The sequence below is a fragment of the Bactrocera neohumeralis genome, chromosome 6, assembly GCF_024586455.1.
Source record: "Bactrocera neohumeralis isolate Rockhampton chromosome 6, APGP_CSIRO_Bneo_wtdbg2-racon-allhic-juicebox.fasta_v2, whole genome shotgun sequence".
NCBI lineage: Eukaryota > Metazoa > Arthropoda > Insecta > Diptera > Tephritidae > Bactrocera > Bactrocera neohumeralis.
The window spans coordinates 164,600-187,751 of NC_065923.1; the positions used below are offsets into that span (position 1 = coordinate 164,600).

Below are 23,152 nucleotides of genomic sequence, written 5' to 3' on the forward strand. Positions count from 1 at the left end.
TAGAGCAAATATTTGATGTCGTATTCATTAATGAAATAAACAGATTTAATAAGCTCTCGGTTACTAATTTCGAACAGAAGCATTTAGCCGAAACAATTCACTCCCTCAGAAGTGCGCGATCTGCCTTTGAATGAGGATCTTTTTGTAAATGGCTGCGTCGCGGACGAACCGAATAATACGCGTTTTAATCTCAAATCAGTTGTACTTTCCACTCAAGAATTGTCCATTTTAAATGTTTTAAATGTAGATACATCGGCATCCATATCTACCAAATAGTTGTCGACTGAATCGACTTGATCTAATGTTGCGAACAAAAACCCTCATCCATACACGGGGGCAGTGCATGCTCATAATGGGTCGCAGTATTTAAAAGCTGAAAACGTTTTCGTGGTTGAGCATAGTGACGTTCGTGATATTCTCTTTATAAATGAAGCAGTGTATAAATCTTTAACTAAATCACAACATTTCATAGAAGCTAATTATTTCGTTGAAGATGCAACTATTGCAATGACCCTAGAAAAAGTTGAACAAACGAAAAAATCGGCTAATAGTGTGTCATATCAGTTGGATGGGAATTTGAACTCATTTCTCAATGAAGGATTTTCTAAAGAAATGAAATTTAAAATGAATGAATGTAACAATAATAAAACGAATGTTCCGATGAGATCATTAGACGGAAAAAGTCAGGAAGAAAATGAGCTGAAACCGGTAGTCGTACCGATTGGTAGTAGCGTTTTATCGGCAGCGGTAGATATATCAAAATTGGCCAATTTCGGAAAGACGAAACGAGAAAGTGGTTCCTTAAACCTATCTCGGTCTTTCGTATCCCTTGATGCAAGTAATTCAGTGTTACCTTCACGTACAATCCTTCGACGGCAGAGGCGATTACAATCCCAGGATACAGAAGACAAGCAGGAGGATTCAATCGAGAGGTTGAATCGTTTGCGCGCTCGAATATCGGGAGCATTAAGTGAAGTGAAGGGTGTATTAAAGTATTATAGCACCGATGATAGTGTCGAAAGTGAAAAACCAAAAAGTAAAACTGACGACGCCCTAGAAAAATCAGAAACACATCCAACTGAAACCCCAATCAAAAATGATAGTCCTGTGAGTTTTCGCTTCGTTAAAAGAATAAGACGGCGGAGCACTTTTAATGAAGATGACGTCGTTGAAGTCAAAAAAGAAACAGGGAAAGAAGTTACAGAATCTATAAATAATGATGAAATTCATAGTAACTTACTTTTAAGAAAAGGTGAAGTAATAGAATCAGATGCAATACATGTAGAAAGTGTAACTTCTTCAATTCGTTCGGAGATTATACATCAAAATGACAATAAACCAAATGAAAAGTCTGATTTCGAAAGACTTTTATTCGTAAATGATGTGGAACAATGTACTTCTAAAAATATTGGAGATGAAACTGATAACTCAAAACATAGAAATCAATTTGAATTTAGTCGTACGGGTACCAATGATAGCGATATTGTGGATCCTGCGTTATTGGAAAAGTTGGAGCAAAATAGAGTTAATAATGAATATCCAATGGATAAAATATTAAGAAAATTTGATTCCTCTGAAAACAAAATACCGATAGAAAAAACTAAAAATCAACAAAAAAGTTTTGCAAAATCAAAATCAATTACTCGTCGTGCCTCTATTGCCGCTGTTGAAGGTTCACATATTGATCTACCAATAAAGCAAGCCACTCCTATTGTAGTTAGCATAGAGAGAAGACCTTCTGATTCTGAAACAGTGATAAAAAGAAAATTAAAAACTTCTGCCAACTTTACATCAAATGTAAAAGAAAAAATCACCAAAGTGAAACGTTTGCCCGTGAATAAAAGGACTCTGGAGATAAATCAGTACAATAAAAGCTCTGAAATTTCTGCAAACCCCACAGAGGAAATCGCAGTTGAGAAGGCAGCAACTAATGCTACTGTGCCAAACACCTCAAATACATTGTCAACACAATTAGCGATCACAATCGCAAAAGATGATGCATCAAAAAGAAGTGCCGAAAGGCCAGACGACATGAAAAGCGAGGCAATGCAGCCATTATCAATGACAACAAACAACTCGTGGCCGACAACGAATTTTGTTGATGGGGACGGTGTAATGGTGGCCGCGTTAGTAAATTCATTGCAGACTGTCGAAGCAAGTAGTCATACAAAACACTTAGAGACGCAACCGTCAAATGCCTTAATTGAAAGTATAAAAGTGGGTAAACCCGTGATAGAAAAAGTGGAGAAGCACAGCATAGGTGATATTCAAATCGAAATTGAGATAACACCAACTTATTGTGCAGATACTCTGCAAGAGTCCACAGTTGATGGTAATTTACCAGTAGACAAAAACTTAAAGCTTTTGGAATGTGCAGGTCATTTTAAGGATACTGAACAACTAGCAATAAAAACAGAAGAGACAGATTCTGTTTTCTCAGAACAACAGCCTACTCAAAACGTTTTCATTCAGCTGTTATCTTCGCCAACGGTCAATATGCCAGAGTTACAAGTAATTCCTATACCAGTTAAACCGCTGCATGTTTTTGCAGAAAACAATGCTGATAAAATAAATAGTCCAACGAAGGACACAACAGTCAATCAAACCATACGTAATATCTCAGTAGATGAGTCCTCTGAAGTAACGAAAATGAATAAAAGTTCAAACACAAAAATTGAAGAATCTGAAGAAGGCAAAATAATTGACAATCGGATTTTGGGTGACATTTTAATAGAGAATGCCTCATGTGCAGGTGAAGAAAATATTTTAAATAACGCCATTTCAATTACAGCAGAGTGTGCTTTTGAGGAGCCTGTTGCTCCACTACAACTCAAGAAGTCACGAAAAGTAAAAAAGAAGGTAATAATAAAACGACAGCACCGTAAACTGTCGGTAAGTGAGAATACTTTTTTCAAAGACACCGAGCAACCAGATATTTTACCAGCCGCTACTGAAACTCTTGAAAAAACAATAGCCTACGTAACAGATGATGAGGACGACATCGCACTTCATGATGTGAAATCCGCCATGCCCATAAAATCTTGCATGAAGGCACGAGAATTTCAAGTGGGTGATTGGGTGATGTATGGAGAGCGTTTTCGTAAAACTCAAATTCGTTGGAAAAAAGGTCAAATTTCTGAGCGCATTACAAGTATTTCATATAAAATCAATATCGATGACAAAGAGGTTTCGGCACATATTAACTACATTAAAAAATACACTGGCAGACGGGTGAATTTCGGTGGCAAAGAGTATCTGGAAATCGATTATGAGCAGATCGCGGAAGAAGAGCGTCGGGCGCACACTTATAGTATTTGGAACATGGTTTAAAGGTCAGGAACTAGAAGTCATTCATAGATATTGTATAACTATACTGTTATATAATCATTTAGACCGAAGACTCCTTACAGACGGATATGTATATACTGTAAAAATATGTATATATTTATCATTGCAGAATAGAAACAGTTCCTTTTTTAATTTGTGCTTATAGTGCTTATTGCCAAATCGTTTTGTAAATAGTCTTGTTTTTATTTTGCATAAATATTTATTGTAGATTGTAGAATATACATATATGGTTGTTCATTCGATATTACAATAATGTTATCCATTCATAAATGTAAATAGAACGTATTAGTAAGTCTTCACAAGTTATGGATACGGCATGTACATAAAAGCCAAAATGAAAAAATTCTCTATTAAATGAGAAATGTAGTATAGTAGAACACCGTATTTTTCTTTCAGCATCAAAAACAAACAAGAAAAATAATTATTGTAAATATTAAAGTCTGAATTTATGTAAATAAAATATAATTTAAATAAACAATACTTTGACCTTTTGCTTATATCTTTTGACTGTATATGTGTGTATGTGGCATTCCATTTTCGGATCACTGCGGTCTTCAAAAGTTAGTTTATCTGCAACACATGGAATCATTTTCGAATAAAACATGAAAATTCGCGAACCAGAAGAAGAATATACTTAGATGAATGAAATCAAATGAATATATAGTTATGTATGCGATCAATGTACTGCCGGCCGTGGCCCCAAATCAGAACTATATTTGGCGGCCACTTTGCTGCGTGGCAGGCGTTGGGTGCGAGCGGTAAAGCGGTGAAAATTGAACTAGCAGTACAAACCGGCGTAAGTGGTCAAGTTCGAAATTACTTTTAACTAAAAATATATGTACATTCACTATTACAATGAGAGCCGAACACCCTTATACAAATAAATACATATGCATTCAGTTCATATGTACATATGTATGTATATAGACAATATTATATGTAAAACAATTATCTCGATTCATGAAAGTTATTTATTAATTTTTCTAATTCGCTCACATATGTATATACTTAATGTAAATACATGCGTACATGTTCTATACGTCACAAACCAATTTTGTTGAATAACATTTATGGTTATTTTTCGTTTAATGCCATCATCAATGCATAAGTAGTATGTACCTACTCTGTACAGAATGTGCATATGTACTACATACATACTTAGTATATACATATGTATGTATCCTTGGCACTTACACTTTGATGCTTTGGAATAATAAGTAGTAGAGGGATCTTAATACATAGAATGATTATTAAACGATACTTTTTTCCCGGCCGGATCTGGGATCGAATTCAAGTCTACTAATATATATGCATTCTTTATAATGCCGTATTGGATTAACATGATATTTATTACGTACATATAACGAGTGTATACGAATGTCGATCACCACCCAATAGAGTAGTAACTTTCGTTAAACCGGTCGAATACCGAAAGAGCCAGAGGAGACCTACAAAACGCAAATAATGTTGCTCTTTACCTCATTTCATCTAAGATACATATACTGATCACGAAGTTCAGGATTCTTTGCTCTCTCTTATGCGACTTAAGTATGTACGTATTTTTAAGTTCTCTTGCTAATAAAAATGACGATCCTCAATTTGGAGATTTAAAAGTTTTTTCGACTAAACTATTTTACTATTTTTATATACACAAGTATTCGCATAATGTCAACGTTTTTTTGTTATTTCGAGGACATACATATAAGAGTAATAATTATAAATTTGAATTCACTGACAAGGTGCAATATACATACATATGTACATATGTACGTATTTTTAAGTTCTCTCGCTAATAAAAATGACGATCCTCAATTTGGAGATTTAAAAGTTTTTTCGACTAAACTATTTTACTATTTTTATATACACAAGTATTCGCATAATGTCAACGTTTTTTTGTTATTTCGAGGACATACATATAAGAGTAATAATTATAAATTTGAATTCACTGACAAGGTGCAATATACATACATATTACATGTAACCTTTATTTTAAAGGGAAAATGCTAGATCAAAGTAGTCCACTTTTACCTACGACAATATATATGTATATATATATATATATATATGTAACATATATGTAAACATGTTTTTCTGTACGTATGAACTTATACCAAGTTAATTTATGTACATAGTACTACATGCATTTTTATACTTTTGCAGCATGTTGCTACAGAGTATAATTTGATCACCTAAAACTATTCGAGATAGATATAGATTTATATATATGTATGTATGTATACAAATGATCAAGACTACGAGACGAGTTGAAATACGTCGGTCTGTCTGAACTGTATCTTGAGTAAAAATTTAGGTATCGTAATGAAACTTGATACACGTGTTTCTTGGCAAAAAAAAAAAGAACGAGTAGATGGGCGTTATCGGACCACTGCCACGCCCACAAAACGCCATTATGCGAAAGCTTATAAAGTGCCATAGCTAAGCACTAAATTACGATGTAGAACTGTAATTTGGCGCAGGGGATCGCAGTAATAAGAGGTACCTGCGGGATAATAATTTAGTAAAAATAGGTTTAATGCACATTTCTTCCAAACCCCTTAAGCTACAATACCGAATTTGATCAGGACAAATCCCTTATGCACTCCGACACTGAGAAAAGTAGATAACTCCGTCCACTCTCCATATAACGGTACCGTTAAAAAGTACTAAAACTGCGATAAATCAAAAACTAAACGCGGCAGTCATACTATTTTACTCCTGAGATAGCATTAGAGGGTTTTATAGGGGCCGGGGTAAAAATTTGACAATGGGCGTGGTACAACCCACTTTTAAGCAAAATCACATATCACAAATATCGGTCAATGTGTGAGCTATATAATTTAAATTCAATCCTTTCCTGACAAAGGTATATCTGTGTGTGAAAATTGATTTGCGAACTTCCGGGTGACTTTATACGGCATATGTATGTAGGTACATATATCGACGAAATGTGAGTTATCTCTGTTTGACGCTTTGCACGTTTTGCACCGAAACTTAGCCCTTCCTTACTTGTTAGTAAGACAAATGCTCTTGTATACTAAGTGTTTATATAATATTGTATATACATATATACACCTTGTATCTAATTCTGTTAGCTCTCATACATACATATATTATTATACAAAAAACACTCGTGTCCTCTGTCATTTTCTTTTTCAAGAATGTTTTGTTGGGTGAGGCACACATTTTTGGGAATCTTTTGAAAAAAATAAAAAATAAAAAACAAAACAAATGAAACAAAAATTGGTGCCAAGTTTTGCGAAAAATGTATGTGGTTGAAGTTATCGCCAAACCATTGAAAATTGGCACATTCGGGTATATAGTACTGATAAGAAAGAGGATTTAAAAGGTAACGTATATCAAAAAAGGCATAACTCAATTTTCAGACCAACGACGCCGCAAAATAAGGGCTGAACTTCTACCTAATTTTATTTTACTGAATAATAGTTATCCGATGAGTTTTACTTAGCTCTTATTCAATAAGTTGAAGATTAAGCACTTTTCTATTGAAATTAATAGCGTGAGGTAAAAGAAAAAGCTCCTCACAGTTTAAAATTTTATATAAAACAGTTTATTTATTCCGTTTCTAATTTTTATTAATACTTTTCCTAAATAAATGCTGTAATGTTCAACTACATCCACTACTAGTAGATTCTACTAGTTATAGATTTTTGATACTTCACAATAGCTCAGCACAGAGTTGAAAACCGTTATAACACAAAAACAGTTTTTTACTGGATTGAGCTGATATCGAAAAAAAATTTCCAAACTTAAAGCTCATTTGTATAATTTCAATTCATATGGTAGTTTTTCGAGTCCAAAAGCAGATTACTATTTTATAATGAACTACTAATGAATCTAAAAAATAACCGCGACATTCGAGAAAAGTACCTTTTGTAAAGAAATCATGAATATTATGTTTGTAATATTCAGAGCCCGTCCTTGAATTACATTTTACGGAAGTGTGGATAAAGCTTCAACCCTCCAAAGACGATATGTAACTTGATTTCTTAAGTCAGTTTTTAAACAATCTCTGACGAATTAACATACAGTTTTATTAAAATGTCAAACAACACATCTATCGCCTGATGTTACTTTATAAACGTTGGTTTGCAGATCGGATCGTATAAAACAAGTACCCTTATACTAAGTGTTTTCGCGTATATTCGGCAAGTTAATACTATAACATATGTACATTACGAGAGAATATCGGTAACCTATCGCAAGGAACTAATTAGCAATGGCCATTTTGTGTATAATATCTATTACTATCCAACCTTCTTATGATACGCAGAAAGGCTCTGATCTTAAACAGTTCTATTATCTATGCCCTATTCTCTATTTCTATTCTCTCTTTAAACACTATTTTTTTATTTTCGCACTTTTTATAAACTAATATTTAAACCGATCTTTCAATTTTGGCAAAAATATCATTCTTACTTTTTCGAACAGGTTGCATTATGCATACTGCACACTTTTCACATGGTCCGCGAATGCTTAAAATTTTTTATATTTTTAAATAATCGTTGGTCGCGGGGCGGAAACTGTACGATGAAGTCAATAATTTGTTACTGATTCGAAACCCCTTTAGCACGAACGCTACTATTAAAGAGGCCGCCAGTCAAGGAATCCCCGATATAGAGGATAACGGAATGCACAGACATATTTATGATAATTGTGTTAAAACTATTCATACTGTAATTTATATACTATACAAACTTAACCTTAGGAAAACATTTCCCCTAAATTTCATTCATTTTATTCACATATATTAAACGTTATACATTAGGGTGCATCAAAAAAATTGAATTTTTAAAGTTTGAAAATCCACCTTTATGAATATGTGATGGCTATTTTTGAGAAACGAAAATTAGTTGGTGAAATTTTAGTTTGAATGAAAAAACGAAAATTCCTATGTTAAATGTATGGGAACCTAAAAAACAAATAGCGACCCCTTAGAGTTAAGCTACAGCGCCCGGCTTGAGGAAGGATTTTTTGTTTGTCAATCACTAACATTTGAGAGGGTAGGAGTGGAAAAAAAAATCAAAAATTTTTTTTGAAGCACCCTATTATACATATATAGTACAAGTAACCATAGAGAAGAATTTCATTACATATGTTATAAGGAACGCGAGGACCGACATCATTCCCCTTTAACAAAAAACGAGGTCCTTCTGGCCTAGAGTGGAGCGTAAGTGTTCTACTGAACTACTTGCTCTGAGCAGAGTTCATCTTGCCGCAATTGTAGTTCTTACTGGACACTGTCGAATAGGCGTTCATGCAGTAAGGCTTAAAATCTTGTCGGAAACTAGTTGTCAAAGTTGTATGGAGGAGGATGAAGTGGATCCACGAACTATCTTCTTAAATGTCTAGCCTTTACAAGACTGAGGTTGAAACATCTCAGCGAGCCAAAAGAAATAACCGAAACTAATATTAGCCGTCTCATCAAATTTGTGACAGGCTGAAAGCGCTTTGTAGATCTGTAAGGGTCTTATGATTTAGACCTAACCTAATCTATCACTTGCACAGACAGGCCGAATATATAGTATGACGAACTTTAGTCATGACAGTTTGTGGAATGAATATGAATTTAACATACTGGTGGTATGTAATTTTCTATTTCACGAAAGAAAGGCAAGAAAGATGAAAACTTATGTTCTTCAATAGATATGTACATACGTCCCAGTTCGAATGAAAAATCTATAAATGATGCATTTATAGTTTATAATGAAAAAAATATCTATCAAAAGATTAAAAACCTGAAGAATTAATGATTCGAATCTTATAAAAATGCATGTTGTTGCATTCTTCGTTTGTTTGTTTTGCTCAGTTTTCTTCCATTAATAATATATTTTCTGTCAAAGGCGAACCAAAGAGAACAACGTAACGAAATTGTCGTAATCCCAATTCCTATAATATATTCATATTGTATAATACATATCGTCACCTGAAATGCAAAATAACGTATCATCAAAAAATTCAAAATTCAGTGTCTTATTGATTCACTACTTCAAATTATATACTTAATATTACATATGTCCAACATTTTCAGGTTCTGTGCTCAGATATAAACCAGTTTTAATCAATTTTATTCCGAGTTTCATTCTTGCCACTGTAAATTTCCGAAAATGTTGTTACGTTGTTTTGCTTTTCAGGTGACGATATATACTATAATATTGTATTTATTGCATAAATAATATTGCCACAACTAAGAGGGTGAGTCTTTTCCCGTTGGTTCTAGACCAAAATGTGAAGATATTAACTCACATTGTTCGGTGTTGACGATGTTTCAAGAAATACTCAGTTTAACAAAAATTATAATATGCCATTTGCCAATACCTACCTACTTTCTTAACTTATCGATCTTTCACTATAATCTCTATTCACTAAGTTTTTGTGAGAAAGTATTAGTATATCCATCTCTAAATAGTTTCGTATTGTTTATTCCATACCATTATGTAGACTTAATAACAATGTAACACAAAGAGTGATAAAATAAATAAAGTCGAGAAATCAAAAATGTAGGACGCTTTTCATTTATAGGCACAATTAATTTTCAAAATTAAATCATAGAACAATTTAAGAATGTATGAGCGGTTTATGAAAACCGTATTTTTGTATGTATGTACTTCTAATTGCAAAGGGAGATATTATATTATTTTTTTAAAAACTCGCAAGCTAATTCAACTGAGATAATATCATAATAAAACAATTAACTTTAAACGGTAATAATAATTTCGTTAAAAGTGATCCCTTTGAAATCATAATTATACATATGAAGATATATATTTATGTGCAACAAAAAACTTTAAGAATAATTAATAAGTAAGTAATACACATATCCCTGATGTTTTGCTTCTTTGTTATTCATCTTATGTTACACAGAGTTTATCGTTTTTCTTGTTTTTAGCTTTTCTCTTTTCGGAGATCTACTGATGTTTTAACATTTCTTAGTTTTACGAAGGTCGAGACGTCTTCACAAGTTTATGACATTAACTAATGCACTTTTTTTAATTAGCGGTTTATCTAATACATTTATCTATAAATATCGCAAGCAAAAATAATTTATTTTGGTCTTGTCTGGTAGTCAAAAAAAACGTATATATATTTTTAACAGTTAATTGATGTGGGCAAAACCCCGGTTTTAAGATGAGTTTTTCGCTGAAATATCTGTCTGGTTGTTGGCTTAGTCGTATATCAGGCCCTATTTGGTTGCTTAGACAGTCGTAGCATCGTTGAGCAATGCATTCAGCTCACGAGTGTGTTGCACCTTAGATCCTGTAGCTGCCGAAGCACTGCATGGTCTTCCAATATAGCTATAATAACAACAAATAAAAGTTGGATAATTGCACAATCGTATTTTGTGCAAAGGTTAAACGGGATTAAGGGAATTGTAATGGGAGTGAAGGAAATAGTAATGGGGATTAAGGAAATGGTAATGAGGATACATAAGAATGGCAGAGAGGAAAAAATACAATTAATGTTTAGTTTTTAAATTCATGTATAAAATATATAATAATAACATTGATGGTTCATAGCTTAATATTTTTATGTCGGCATGAGAATATTGAACAACTATTCGACATAATTAATTACCTTCTTAATTAGCAAGGCACTTCGATTTTTTTTGCACAGCTCTAGCTGTTCTTTGAAATGTTAGGTTCCCAAGTTAACAGTACTGAACAATTATTTTCAATTTAAATCTTTCAATATAGGTAAACTGATATTTGGATAGAATTGTACCAAATCCAATTTTCAATAACATAAATACTGCAATCAGTCTTGCGAACAAATGTGTTATCCAATTTTTACACTGCGACATAAATATATAGCTTGAACTTAATAAGGAACTATACTATGACAAGTAGTTAAAATTTCAATGAAGTAATCAACTCCAAACATGCAAAAGTTTATATTAATAAATGAATGAATAAAGTAACCGATTTTATATAATTGGAATGACTCCGTCATTCGAGTTTACGATTTTTAAGTAAAATTACACCTAAGTACGTTACATAGTGATCCTTATTCTAAATGAACGATATGTTTGGATTTGTGAGTTAAATGGCACCCCAATTGTTAATGGTTTATATAATATAATGACTTCTTAATATAGAGATCTAAATATTTTTAATAACTTCACAATTATTAAATTTATGTATATGTATATTCTGTTAATAAATTTGTCTGTCTGTTTAAATGTCTTTCGACAAAGACATTCATAAAAACATCGAATTGCCGCAGCTCATGACCACATTTCATATTTTTGAAGTGAGCAAATTATTCCCTGCTCGGCAATATTATACATTATATTGGGTTATTTATCTGTTAAAACTTCGTGATATATGTATATTTATACACAAATATTGCAAAAAACACAGATAAAGCAAAAAATAAAAATAAAAAGAGACAACAGACATACAATAGTATATCACTAACAGCAAACAAATTTTGGGGGACATTCATATAACAGAAACACAAAAGCGAAACATTTGGGATGTTAATGGTTGGTTACTTGAATGCAAGGAGTACATTTGTATTAAAAATATATGAAGTGGTTATATCACATAATTACAACAATGACAATATAATATGTACACTCAAGATAATTACTAATCGACTTTTCTTTACATAAACTTTAAAGTAACACTTGGAAATTGAATAGACCATTTTCGCCAAAATTTTATAGAAACTAATTTTTACTAATTTCGCAGTCAAAATCAAAGTCGAAAGGTAAAATAATATCACAAGAAATGTGAAATTATGTCATAAAATATTTTTCTTTTAAACCGAAAGTAATAAATTATTTTATGTAAGTTTAGATAGGAGGCAAAAGATTGCGGCACATATACCCACATGATCTCAACATATGCAGATGTGCACATGTTGATAGGTATTGCGTCCTTTCCTCACCTAATTTTACGTCCAAAGTTGTATTTTGGCGAAATGTCTCGGATCCCAGCGGGCTTATTGAAATTGCCTTGCATGTCACGAACTTCACGCATATCGAAATAGTCGACTGGTTTCTGATCGCCTTCGGTGGCCGCAGCCTTTTCGTTGGCGAACACTCGACTCAACCACGGTTTCGATTTCGAATCGGAATCGGGAGCAGAAGAGTCGGCACTTTGCCTTGTTGTCTGGTTAGAAGAGCTGTAACAATAATATACACACACAAAGGATGGAATTTGTTGCATTCGATTTTCGGTACCTCGATTATAAAATTATTCCCCTGCGTTTTGCAGTGATCATATTTAAGTCGCCAGTAAAGTATTTACACAATTTTATACAGATAAAGTTTTAGTAGAAAAATAAGAAGTATTAGGTAGGGGAAGTCAGTTCAAAGTAAGCACTGGGAAAAATATTTATATAAAATATTACAGAAGCACATTTTTAATTTATACATAACAAAAAAACAAAGAAATTGTAACTGGAACAATTATTATATGTGTGAGGAACAGAAATTCAGGAAGCCACGAAAACATTCAAATTATTTTCGTCAAAAAGTGTGACATATTCAACTTTGTTCGAAATATCAATTTACTAATAATTTATCTTTTAAACGTAAAAAATGATCATGAATAAATATATATCTATACAGTATTATTTTCTACAATTTTATATTGAAAAATTATTGGCTTTTAACTGCTTTTTCTAAGAAAAAACTTATATAACAGAACAATACCATAGCGAGAATTATGGGATAGATTAGAGCTATTTGTATGAATGTAATTAGAAAATTTTGTGCTGAAAATGTGTGAATTTGAATGTCATATGGACGATCGGTAGAGCTTTTCCAAAGTTATAAATATTGTTAAAACTAAAAAAGAAAAATAGATTGTCACAGACAATACACATTACACAGACCTGTCCCATGATTCTATAATAAAAAATTCTGTAAATAATGATGGCTGTAATTGAAGATTTTCTGATATACAACAGTATTTTGGAAGTAAGGAAGAAAGGGAAAGAATGTGATTTTGTTTTTCACTTTTCTTTCGAAGTCTTATCACTTATTTGATTAGGCTCGGTCTCGAAAATCAAGTTATACAGTATACTGAACCATAAAATTTTTGCTCTTTATGTTGTTAGATATCTTGTCTACGACTTGTAGCATAAGAAACCACTAATTGTAAAGCAACAAGCTAAATAGGTTAAATCTCAAATGCTTTTTATTATTACAATTATTAATTATGAGGAGCTATTTTTAAACTTGCAATATTTATATACATAGATATACATATGTATAATCTCTAGTGGACTTTCGCTATTTATTTTCATTTAATATTAAGGATGTTATATTCGATATTTTGTTTTGAAATTATAGACAAAGTTTCGATTTAAGACGCCGATTTGTTCATTACAGAACCATTGTTAATTGAATCATGGTGGTGTTTTGTGATTCGATTCTGATGCCTTAATTTGTATTTTCAAATTAATTTTCTTTTACATTTAATTTCAGAACAGTTAAAATATATTCGTAAGCAAAAAGTGTATGCTTAATGGTTGAAAATAAAAAATATGATATTAAGTTATAACAAAAACTCACCCAACATCCTTATCGTGGTTAAGCGCGGTTAAGAATCGTGGTTGCACGTATGTCCAAGCTCCTTGGTTTTTGTGCTCTTCTTGTACCCAGAATAAATCTGCATTCTTATATATATTACTTTGTTCTTTAACTAGATCGAATGGGAAGGGTGATATCTAAAAAAAACAACAGAAAATAAAAACTCCTGATATATTCTAAAATAAAAGAAAAGTGTCTGATTCTCAACCTGCTCAACACGAACAATAGCGATTTCTTTTTCCAATTTCTTGTCCTCCCGTGCCTTCAACAAGTCATAGTAAACACGTCCAGTACAGAAAAGAACTTTTCTCACACTATCTCCGTTTTCTGCGGCAGGTCCTTCGTCAGGAATTACACGCCTGAATTCGCTATTTTCTGCCATTTCCCTAAAAGGGCTTCTCGCCAAGGGATGACGTAACAAAGATTTGGGAGTCATTACAATCAAAGGCTTGCGGAAAGGCATAGCGATCTGACGACGTAAAATGTGGAAATAATTTGCAGGTGTGGAACAATTCGCTACAATCATATTTATGTCATGCAATTGACGAATAGCAAATTCTTCAGATTCGGGTGGGAAATAATCAGGATCATCAGCACACAAGCTCAAGAAACGTTCTAGACGACCGGAAGAGTGTTCTGGTCCCATACCTTCCATGCCATGTGGCAAAAGACATACCAATCCAGATTGACGAACCCATTTGGCTTGACCACTTGCGATAAATTGATCAATAATACATTGAGCTGTATTACAAAAATCACCAAACTGAGCTTCCCACAACACCAAGGCATTGGGGTTTGTCATTGAATAACCATGTTCAAAACCCAAAACTGCAAATTCGGAGAGAGAACTATTTGAAACTGAATAGGGCGCTTGATCGGGATATAGGTGCTGCAGAGGATTATAGACAGCCTTGTCCACTAATTGATGATGTAAAACGTGATGCCGATGTGAGAATGTACCACGCTCCACATCCTGACCAGACAATCTCACGTGAATACCTTCTTTAAGTAAAGATCCAAAAGCCATTGCTTCCGCTAAGGCCCAGTCGGCAATATGTTCATCAACCATCGCTTTACGTGCAGCCAGTACACGAAGTAAACCCCTATAATTATAATAAAAATATTTGTTTATAATATGTTTACAAAAGAGTATAATATGTACATTTAAAATCAAAGGTACATACTTGTGGATGACAAATTCAGCAGCATTTGGTGGTGGCAAGGAAAACCGATTACCAATATGAATAAGTGTTTCCTCCTTAACGCCAGTTGGCGATACTTTTAAGGGATCTTTACCTTCGAAGAAACCAGACCACGGTGAATCGAGCCAATCTTTATACTGTGCAATAATTTTTTATTAAAAACAAACTAATTTTTAAATATTATTATGATTTTGTTTTACCTTGATGTGAGTTTCTTGTTTTGCTAGTTCCAAAGACTCTTCACAAATTTTATCGTACTTCTCTGCAACGGCTTTCACTTCTTCAGGAGTAACAGTTCCTTCAGCAATGAGTTTGTTCGCATATAATTCTAAACAAGTTTTGTGATTTCTAATCTTCTGGTACATCAGAGGTTGCGTGAACATAGGCTCATCCACCTCATTGTGACCATTGCGACGGTAACTGACCAAATCGATAACGACATCCTTATGGAAAGTAGCACGCCATTCAGCAGCCACCCTACTAACATGCACAACAGCTTCTGGGTCATCGGCATTCACATGGAAAATTGGTGCATTAACAACGCGTGCAACGTCTGTGCAGTAAGGTGAGGAGCGTGAAAAACGGGGATCAGTTGTAAAGCCGATTTGATTATTTACTACAACATGGATGGTGCCATGTGTGGTGTAATCGGGCAGATCCGACAAGTGCATTGTTTCATAAACAACTCCTTGACCACAGAATGCTGCATCTCCGTGCAGGAGTATAGACATAACCTTCTTTCCTTCTTGATCACCACGGTAAAATTGTTCAGCACGTGTCTTACCCTGAACCACAGGGCATGATGCTTCCAAGTGAGAAGGATTAGCTACAACGGCAAGTCTTATATTTTTATTTGTGACGCGATTTAAACGCTCTATATAGGTTCCCAAATGATATTTAACATCGCCAGAGCCCTATAATAATTTTCTTATCAATTACATCAATTTATATATTTTTATCGTTACTTACGTCGTCGGCTGCCTCCAAACCAGCAAACTGGGTAAATATTTGGGGTAAAGGTTTACGACATACGTTAGCCAAGACATTAAGGCGTCCACGATGTGGCATACCCATAATTACTGATTCGACACCCAGCTCCGTGGAAACATCAATCACCTCTTTCATGGCCGGTATAAGCATCTCTCCACCCTCCAGACCGAAACGTTTTTCAGATGAATATTTCTTGGCCAAAAAAGCCTCAAATCTATATTTAATAATAATTTACTTGTATATGTACATATATCCAGCGCGTCACAAACAAAATAACATTGCATATATGTAAGTAATACTCACCCTGTAGCACGAGTTAATCGAGCTAGAATAAGACGTTTCTGTTCTGGTGAAAAATTCATAACTCCAGGTGTTTCAAAACGTTTTCTAATCCAATTGCACTGTTCCAAAGAGTTAATGAACATGTATTCTACACCCACTTTATTGCAATATACATTTTCCAAACGGTTAAGAATCTCACTAAATAATTGGAAAGAAATTTGTTTGACTTTCGAAATGAGATAAGGATACAGAAATTCTTACCGCAAAGGCAATGTAGTTTCATCTCCACCTATGAACGTAGTACTGGGAAGTTTGAAAGGCCGATCCATGTCTTGCTCGCCTACGATTTAATCGACGATTACGTCACTCATTTATTTTTCAAATACAAATTTTCTACACTAACACATCAAACATTTACATATTATTGGTGGCTTTGAAATCCGGAGATCATTTTTCACATCACATGCTCTATAGCAACATTTAGTTCAGGAAGAAATAATTGGGATGTTTGAAGGTGCAAATCTTTGTATGTAAGACAAAATTCACGACCTGCCGAACAATACTCTTACTCCAAATGAATAAGTGCAAGTTATTCAATGAGTGTGTATATTTAGCATTTTAAGGCAGTATGATGGCTTATAAAATACTTCAAAAACTACGATGTTTTAATTACAATAACTGCGACCCATTAAAATAGATGAGTTAGTAACTAGTGTGTCATGAATATATAGCTAGAAAATTATACTTCTCATATCTATATCATACTAATATACTAATTTTTTTGGCCCCAAATTAAGTCAAATGTTACCGACATACACAAGCATTAATAAAAATATACACAATATACATACATACATACATATGTATGTATATGCATGAAGTTATACACAAGCAATAATACTTAATAAAACAAACTACTATACATATACGCACACACAAATATTTTTAAATAAGATACTAATTGTGATATTAAATGACCTCAAATTCATATGGATTCGTATTCGTTTTGAGCTTAATATTTATTTTTTGTTTCTTAGGCGTATCTTACTTACCGAAACTGAAATTCGCGTATATTGCTTTTGTTGAGCAGTTGTCGGGCAATTCTGCGATATTAATTTCTAGAGGATCGAGGTGAGCAATATTATGTCCTCGAATCTATTTGAAAGGTTGAAAAGTGTGTGGGGGTTTCATTGACGAAGAAACACATTGAAAAAAAATTTGTAGCCATTTTTACATATTTTAATTTAGATAAAAAATGTACATATGTGGTAGATGACAGAGAGATATTACAAATAATCACATAGAAGATATTATGTATACAAAATTATAAAATCTCAAGATAGCGTTATCGAAACTAAATCCAATTTAAAAATAATCGAACTCTTTTAATATAAAACAAGTTAAAAATAAAACTAATTTTAAATAATCTTAAAAGGTGGATGATAATAATATATATTAGGCACATAAGCAACATGACTTTGAACTGGTGCGAATGAAATTATGTGATGTGATATGTAGCATGATACAATGGCCATAGATTAAATTATAGGTTTAATATTTACAAATATATGTACATATACATACATACTAGATTAACTACTGCTGCGTGTACAAGAATTATATATGTATATCTCTGTTCGGCTGAAAACCGATTAAATAAAAATGCAAAACCAATGTTCGCAAAGTATTAATACAATAAACTAACACTTCATTGAAGTAAAATTTTCTAAGTAGAAAAAACTGCCTCTCTACTTTGCTTATGCAATTATTTGCGAAAAATCTAGAATTTAAATAAAAAGCGTTTAGTTCGATAAAAATATGTCAGACAGGTCGGTTGTCAATACTAATTTGGGAAGAAAGATCTGAAAAAAAATTAACTCCGAATTTCAATCCGGCGACATTGAATCGTTGATGCGTTAAATATAATTAATATCTCTCTTCAATTTCATTATTATCTAAATCTTTTTCAATTTCATGATTAAACATAAAGAAATTAAATCAGTTTAAGCAATTACCAACGAAAAAAGACGAATGCTGTCGTAGTACAGCTTCGTTTGCTCGTCGGGTTTGACCATCTTTGCTGACGGTAGTATCCTGCCTCAAGATGCCGAGCGGATCCAGATCTGCTGCCAAATGACCGCGGGACTTAAGCGTAACAACGCATTCATTCAAATGGAGCACATTAATTTACCATTATTCAGATCATTTATTGATTTTGTTATACATGTATTTTTTGATATATGGTTGTTGATGAAGGATTTCATTGTTGTTGCATTTATTGTGTGCATTTAATCGGTAATTTTAATGGTTTATGATTGTAAATAAAACAAAATAAGGAAGAAATGTGCAAATAAATGATTAAAATTGATATTGTTATAGGGCTGATATAATAACTTATTACACATACATACTTAAATCCAAAGAAACGTTATAAAATACTTAAGTTCAGAAATTATTTGTGTAAAGTTTTGCATCAACTAAATCACATCAAATATTTAACTTGGTTGTAAAAATATTAAAACGCTGATCGGCCCGTAGAGATATTTCAACGAAAACGCATTAGTTTGTTAGTAACAAACTAAAATGAATAAGTATTTGGTATAATGTAGGGAAAATTTTTTTTTTGAAAACATGAAATTAAAATGTTAATGATATTGCGACCACGCATTTAAATTTTTGCAATACATATGGACAACTAAGTACTCAGAATGAAGACAAATTTATAGAGTATTACATCTAAAAATAAAATTTCAAAATTATGTCAAATAAATTAATGTTAAATTGCTATAATTTGAAAACAATGAAATTTATTTAAATGACGACTACGGGCCATTCATTTTTTCCATTTAAAGAGATAACGACAAATGAATATTTGCATAACTTAATATAAAAAATTACAATAATTATACCTATATTCGAGTAACAATAACAAAACAGAACGCTTTGAAAATTTGCTTGTCACTTTATAGTGTAGACATGATACTTTATAGAGGATGCACCCATCATTATTCGAGGATTAGAAGAACCCATAACTTACCTGATAACTTCTGATGATAGCTTGGACAGCTAAGTGGTCTTCAATGGTTTTTGAATCAATTGCTCCCCCTGAGGAAAGTGCACTAACGCCACTCGAAAGAGGTACCAAATTCCGTTGAACAGGTTGAAAATCCGGAGGTGCATTATAAGAATTGCTCCGGAAATATGCATCCCATGACTATAATAGCTTGTGCATTTACGAACCATAATCTTTAAGCATGTCAGATATTTACCGTATGAACTGAAGTTGGATCACGCAGCCATGAGTTGTACATTTCCTCCACATAAGTAGCGGATGTGCCAGAAGCAAACTGTTCAGCTGGGGCTGAACTATAAGCACGGATTGTAGCCAAAATTGTAGAATTTTTCCATACCTGAGAAAACTCAAATAAGATTATAATAAATATGTTCAGTATGATCGAAATTCGACTACCTTAGAATTTCCATCCTTCAGCAACCAAGTGGCGAAATTTCTTTGAGCTATAGGTGATAACACCAAGTTGAAAGCTGTATGAGCCCTATGCATATTGTTATCGCCTTCTAAAATTCACTGTAATAAAATTAGGAATCATTCTGACTAAAACTTTTGGCTTTTATTACATAATGGGACATAATCCCAAAATAATGGTTCCTTGTGGCTTATACTTAAATTGCGATAGCTGTAATGATTTCCCCGAACTTAATTGTTATATTAACAGAAACTACACAGCTAATAATAATTTGAGGATAACCACTTAAAAGACTAAACTACAATTTTTGTAATATTTAAATTGTATTACAAAACTTGCAAAGCTGTGATAATTTTCATTTTTAGTAATGACCTCAGCCAAAGTTCTTTGTGTAAAATTTGGGATCGATTTTGATAAAAACACCAAATAATTCTATAAATGTTGTTTCTTTAAAATTTTAAATATAGTTTATTGAACATTAAGTTGTAACCGCTGCCTAATCCATCTACCAAACTTATGTTGTGATATTCCACAAGATAACAAGTTTTTAACTAAATATCGAAAAAGTTGTGTGTGAATTTTAAATTATTACGCTTTCGTATCTCGTGTTCTACCATTTTAGTCATCTTTGTAAAACACCTAATACAACGCTATAATCTGCGAACATATGCAGAATCCATAAATAGAAAAATTTAAAAAGTCTCACTTTCAGTTTACTCTATTATTTAAAATTTGAACTATAACACAAAATATGTGCTTATTTAAAAACAAATATACATACTTGTTTTGCCTATAATTCATTTTTTTTCATATTAAGCATTCTCTTCTTTATGAGAGCACTTACGTTTAATTATCGCAGGAGATGGCTAATTTTCTCATTGAAGACAAGCTGTTCAATATGAAGGTATGGGCGGATAGAGGAAGTCCTCATTTCATATAAGAAATTAACATTCACAGTTTGTGTTTTTATATGCATGACAAATACCTAGGTTGTGTTGTGAAAAACTATTCAAAAATCTTTCCGTTTGCTTTTTTTTTCATTAATATAGATATATATCATACATAATTTAATAAATATAGATAAGTAAGTAATTCGCGGCCTTCAGCCGTGCTTCAAAAAAAATAACCTTGATCGGTCCAACACCGGGGTGTTTAGAGTTCTTTTATGTCGAACTTCTTTATGCACTAAATAATAATAAAAATTATGAACGAAAATTTTTTTAGTCTTTTTTCACTACACAAAATGTGGCAACACTAATATTTGTAGTAAATGTATAGTCACAAATCTTTTGAAACTGTAGGTGCGCTAAATAGTTTTTAAAGTATATTTATTTTCTTAAAAAATGCACAATAAATGTAAAACTTTGATATATTTCAATGTGTCCAGTGTAATTAAAAATATATTAATTGAAAAATGTGTGCAATTTGAGTTAAATAGCGTGTTTTACTTTCAGAAAGTTTTGAACTTTAAATACAAATATCTCGATAACTATAAGTCTGAGCAGGGTATATATGTATATACATTTTTCAATCCTGAGGTCCTCCTATGTCCATCCGTACCATCAAATCGCGGCGCCAAAAGAATCGTAATATTGCCTATATTTCCTTCCTTAAGCAGTTAAATTTGTATACATATTTAATGTAAAACGGAAAATGTGGAAGAGAATTCAAGAATAATTATTTTTGGGATCACTAAATAAACCAGCGGCCTTGGCATTTAATCAATCAATATATACGTCAACCGTATCGAACAAATTTTAGAAAAAGTTTTGGGTTGAGTATGTATACACGTCGTATGTGAAAACATTGCATATGCATATGTGCAGGTTATAAATTATCACATGACTTGATGATGACATGAAAATTTAATACTGTATAAAATTTTATAAATTCTTTTAATGTAATGAATAGGTTTACCTATAATATAAAACAAAAAACAAAACAGTTACACGTTTTTTTAGATAGAATTTAAATCTCACACATGAATATCGAAGTAATCTGCGCTATCAATTACGTATAAGTAGGAGAAATATTGATTGCATACTGCATTTTCCATACCCTAAAAATGGCACTTTCACACCATATGTATTCACAGTTTCAATGTTAAGATATTCGTTGGCGAAAAAAAGAATTATCAAACTAACATTAACAGATGAAATGCAAAAAAAAAAAAATCATGGCACAAAGTTCACAGTACCCAAAATTCACAAGAACCAAAAATAATGTATATTGAAAAATACGAACTAGTTTATGTAATGAACCATTTATTTATTCGACTTTTGCATTCAATTTGATGATACACATGTATATTAACATATAATTTATAGTATCTTTGCAATGGCACAAACAACAATTCTTTTCGTTCGTTCAACTTTGTTTTCTCCATTTATATTCCAATTAATAAAAAAAAAATTGGAAAATTCAAAATGCAAGAAATTACGGAGTAAACTTTTTAATTATCAGATCAGAATGACTAACTTTTATCTACATATTATATGTATATACTTCAGTTTGTCAGTGGTTACGTAGACGTGCCTCCTAAAATCGCACCAATACTCTAATAAACATATTATGTAACTGGTATATGATAAAAACATTAATTTCAGTAAATATTGCGATTCGAATATAAATGCTTATGCAATTATCCAATATTGTAGTTCTTCTTATTGCTTCGTTCAATATAAGTATATGGAGCACAAACTTTTTGTTTCAAGCTCGCTTTCCTAATTTAACTATTATTTCAACAATTTTGTAGCACTCACCTAATCAAAGCCTATTAAGAGACTTTACTGGATTTAATTGAAAATTTCCAATACCTCACAAGGCACTCAAATTTCTATATATTCAAAAAATCTGAATTCCCTTTTTGTGGCATGTAAATGTTTCCAAAATATTTAATTATTTATTTTACATTTACCTGAAAAAACCCGACTGCAAAGCAACCTGCACGAATGAAAACCGAATTTGATTTGACAAATGGTAGAGAACGTAAATTATAATACGTTCTCTGCAAATACGCTCTAGTATTGCACATTCCGAACGATATTTCTAAAAACGAAGGTATTGGATAACAAAACTTTTATAAATATTAAAATAATTTATCTGATATATTAAATTATGAAATATAAATCTAAGCTTCTCTAAGCATTTACGGAAAATTAAAAATTTTAATTAAATTAGAAATGGAAACAGAGAATTACTTAGTGCTGCCATTTTATGGGTGGATAGACAGTGATGGCTAAAGCAATAGCATTACAATGGTTAACATAATTTCTTTGATTATT

At 32.3% G+C, this 23,152-nt stretch overlaps 2 protein-coding genes across 7 annotated transcripts; one reads left to right on the top strand and one right to left on the bottom strand.

Moving 5' to 3' along the window:
• Positions 1-137: 137 nt before the first annotated feature.
• LOC126763120 (uncharacterized) lies at positions 138-3,826 on the top strand. Its single transcript, XM_050480362.1, has one exon. The coding sequence runs from the start codon at positions 508-510 to the stop codon at positions 3,328-3,330; it is 2,823 nt and encodes a 940-aa protein (XP_050336319.1). The 5' UTR covers positions 138-507; the 3' UTR covers positions 3,331-3,826.
• A 5,926-nt stretch (positions 3,827-9,752) lies between these two features.
• On the bottom strand, positions 9,753-22,839 carry LOC126763118 (2-oxoglutarate dehydrogenase complex component E1). 6 transcript variants are annotated; one of them, XM_050480357.1, is made up of 14 exons: positions 22,786-22,839; positions 19,853-19,969; positions 19,653-19,793; positions 19,421-19,597; positions 18,399-18,528; positions 16,645-16,723; positions 16,405-16,581; positions 16,081-16,315; positions 15,312-16,025; positions 15,094-15,248; positions 14,118-15,012; positions 13,892-14,046; positions 12,259-12,495; positions 9,753-10,661 (listed from the first exon to the last, which is right to left on the bottom strand). In XM_050480357.1, exons 2-14 carry the CDS (start codon positions 19,943-19,945, stop codon positions 10,562-10,564), a joined length of 3,288 nt encoding a protein of 1,095 aa, XP_050336314.1. In that variant the 5' UTR covers positions 19,946-19,969; positions 22,786-22,839; the 3' UTR covers positions 9,753-10,561. The 6 variants fall into 6 exon arrangements, with proteins under 6 accessions (XP_050336314.1, XP_050336313.1, XP_050336315.1 ...); XM_050480356.1 differs by lacking the exon at positions 22,786-22,839 and adding an exon at positions 22,631-22,745; XM_050480358.1 differs by lacking the exons at positions 18,399-18,528; positions 22,786-22,839 and adding exons at positions 17,436-17,538; positions 22,631-22,744.
• Between the last annotated feature and the right edge of the window lie 313 nt (positions 22,840-23,152).

What these genes read in the sequence shown, in the direction of transcription:
- LOC126763118 (XM_050480357.1), bottom strand. Translation starts at nt 19,945, where the DNA reads ATGCATAGGGCTCATACAGCTTTCAACTTGGTGTTATCACCTATAGCT. An exon ending in GAAACTACATTGCCTTTGCG is followed by an intron (nt 16,582 to 16,644) that starts GTAAGAATTTCT and finishes CCAATTATTTAG; the next exon opens with TGAGATTCTTAACCGTTTGG. An exon ending in GCTGAATTTGTCATCCACAA is followed by an intron (nt 15,013 to 15,093) that starts GTATGTACCTTT and finishes TTATAATTATAG; the next exon opens with GGGTTTACTTCGTGTACTGG.
- LOC126763120 (XM_050480362.1), top strand. Translation starts at nt 508, where the DNA reads ATGACCCTAGAAAAAGTTGAACAAACGAAAAAATCGGCTAATAGTGTG.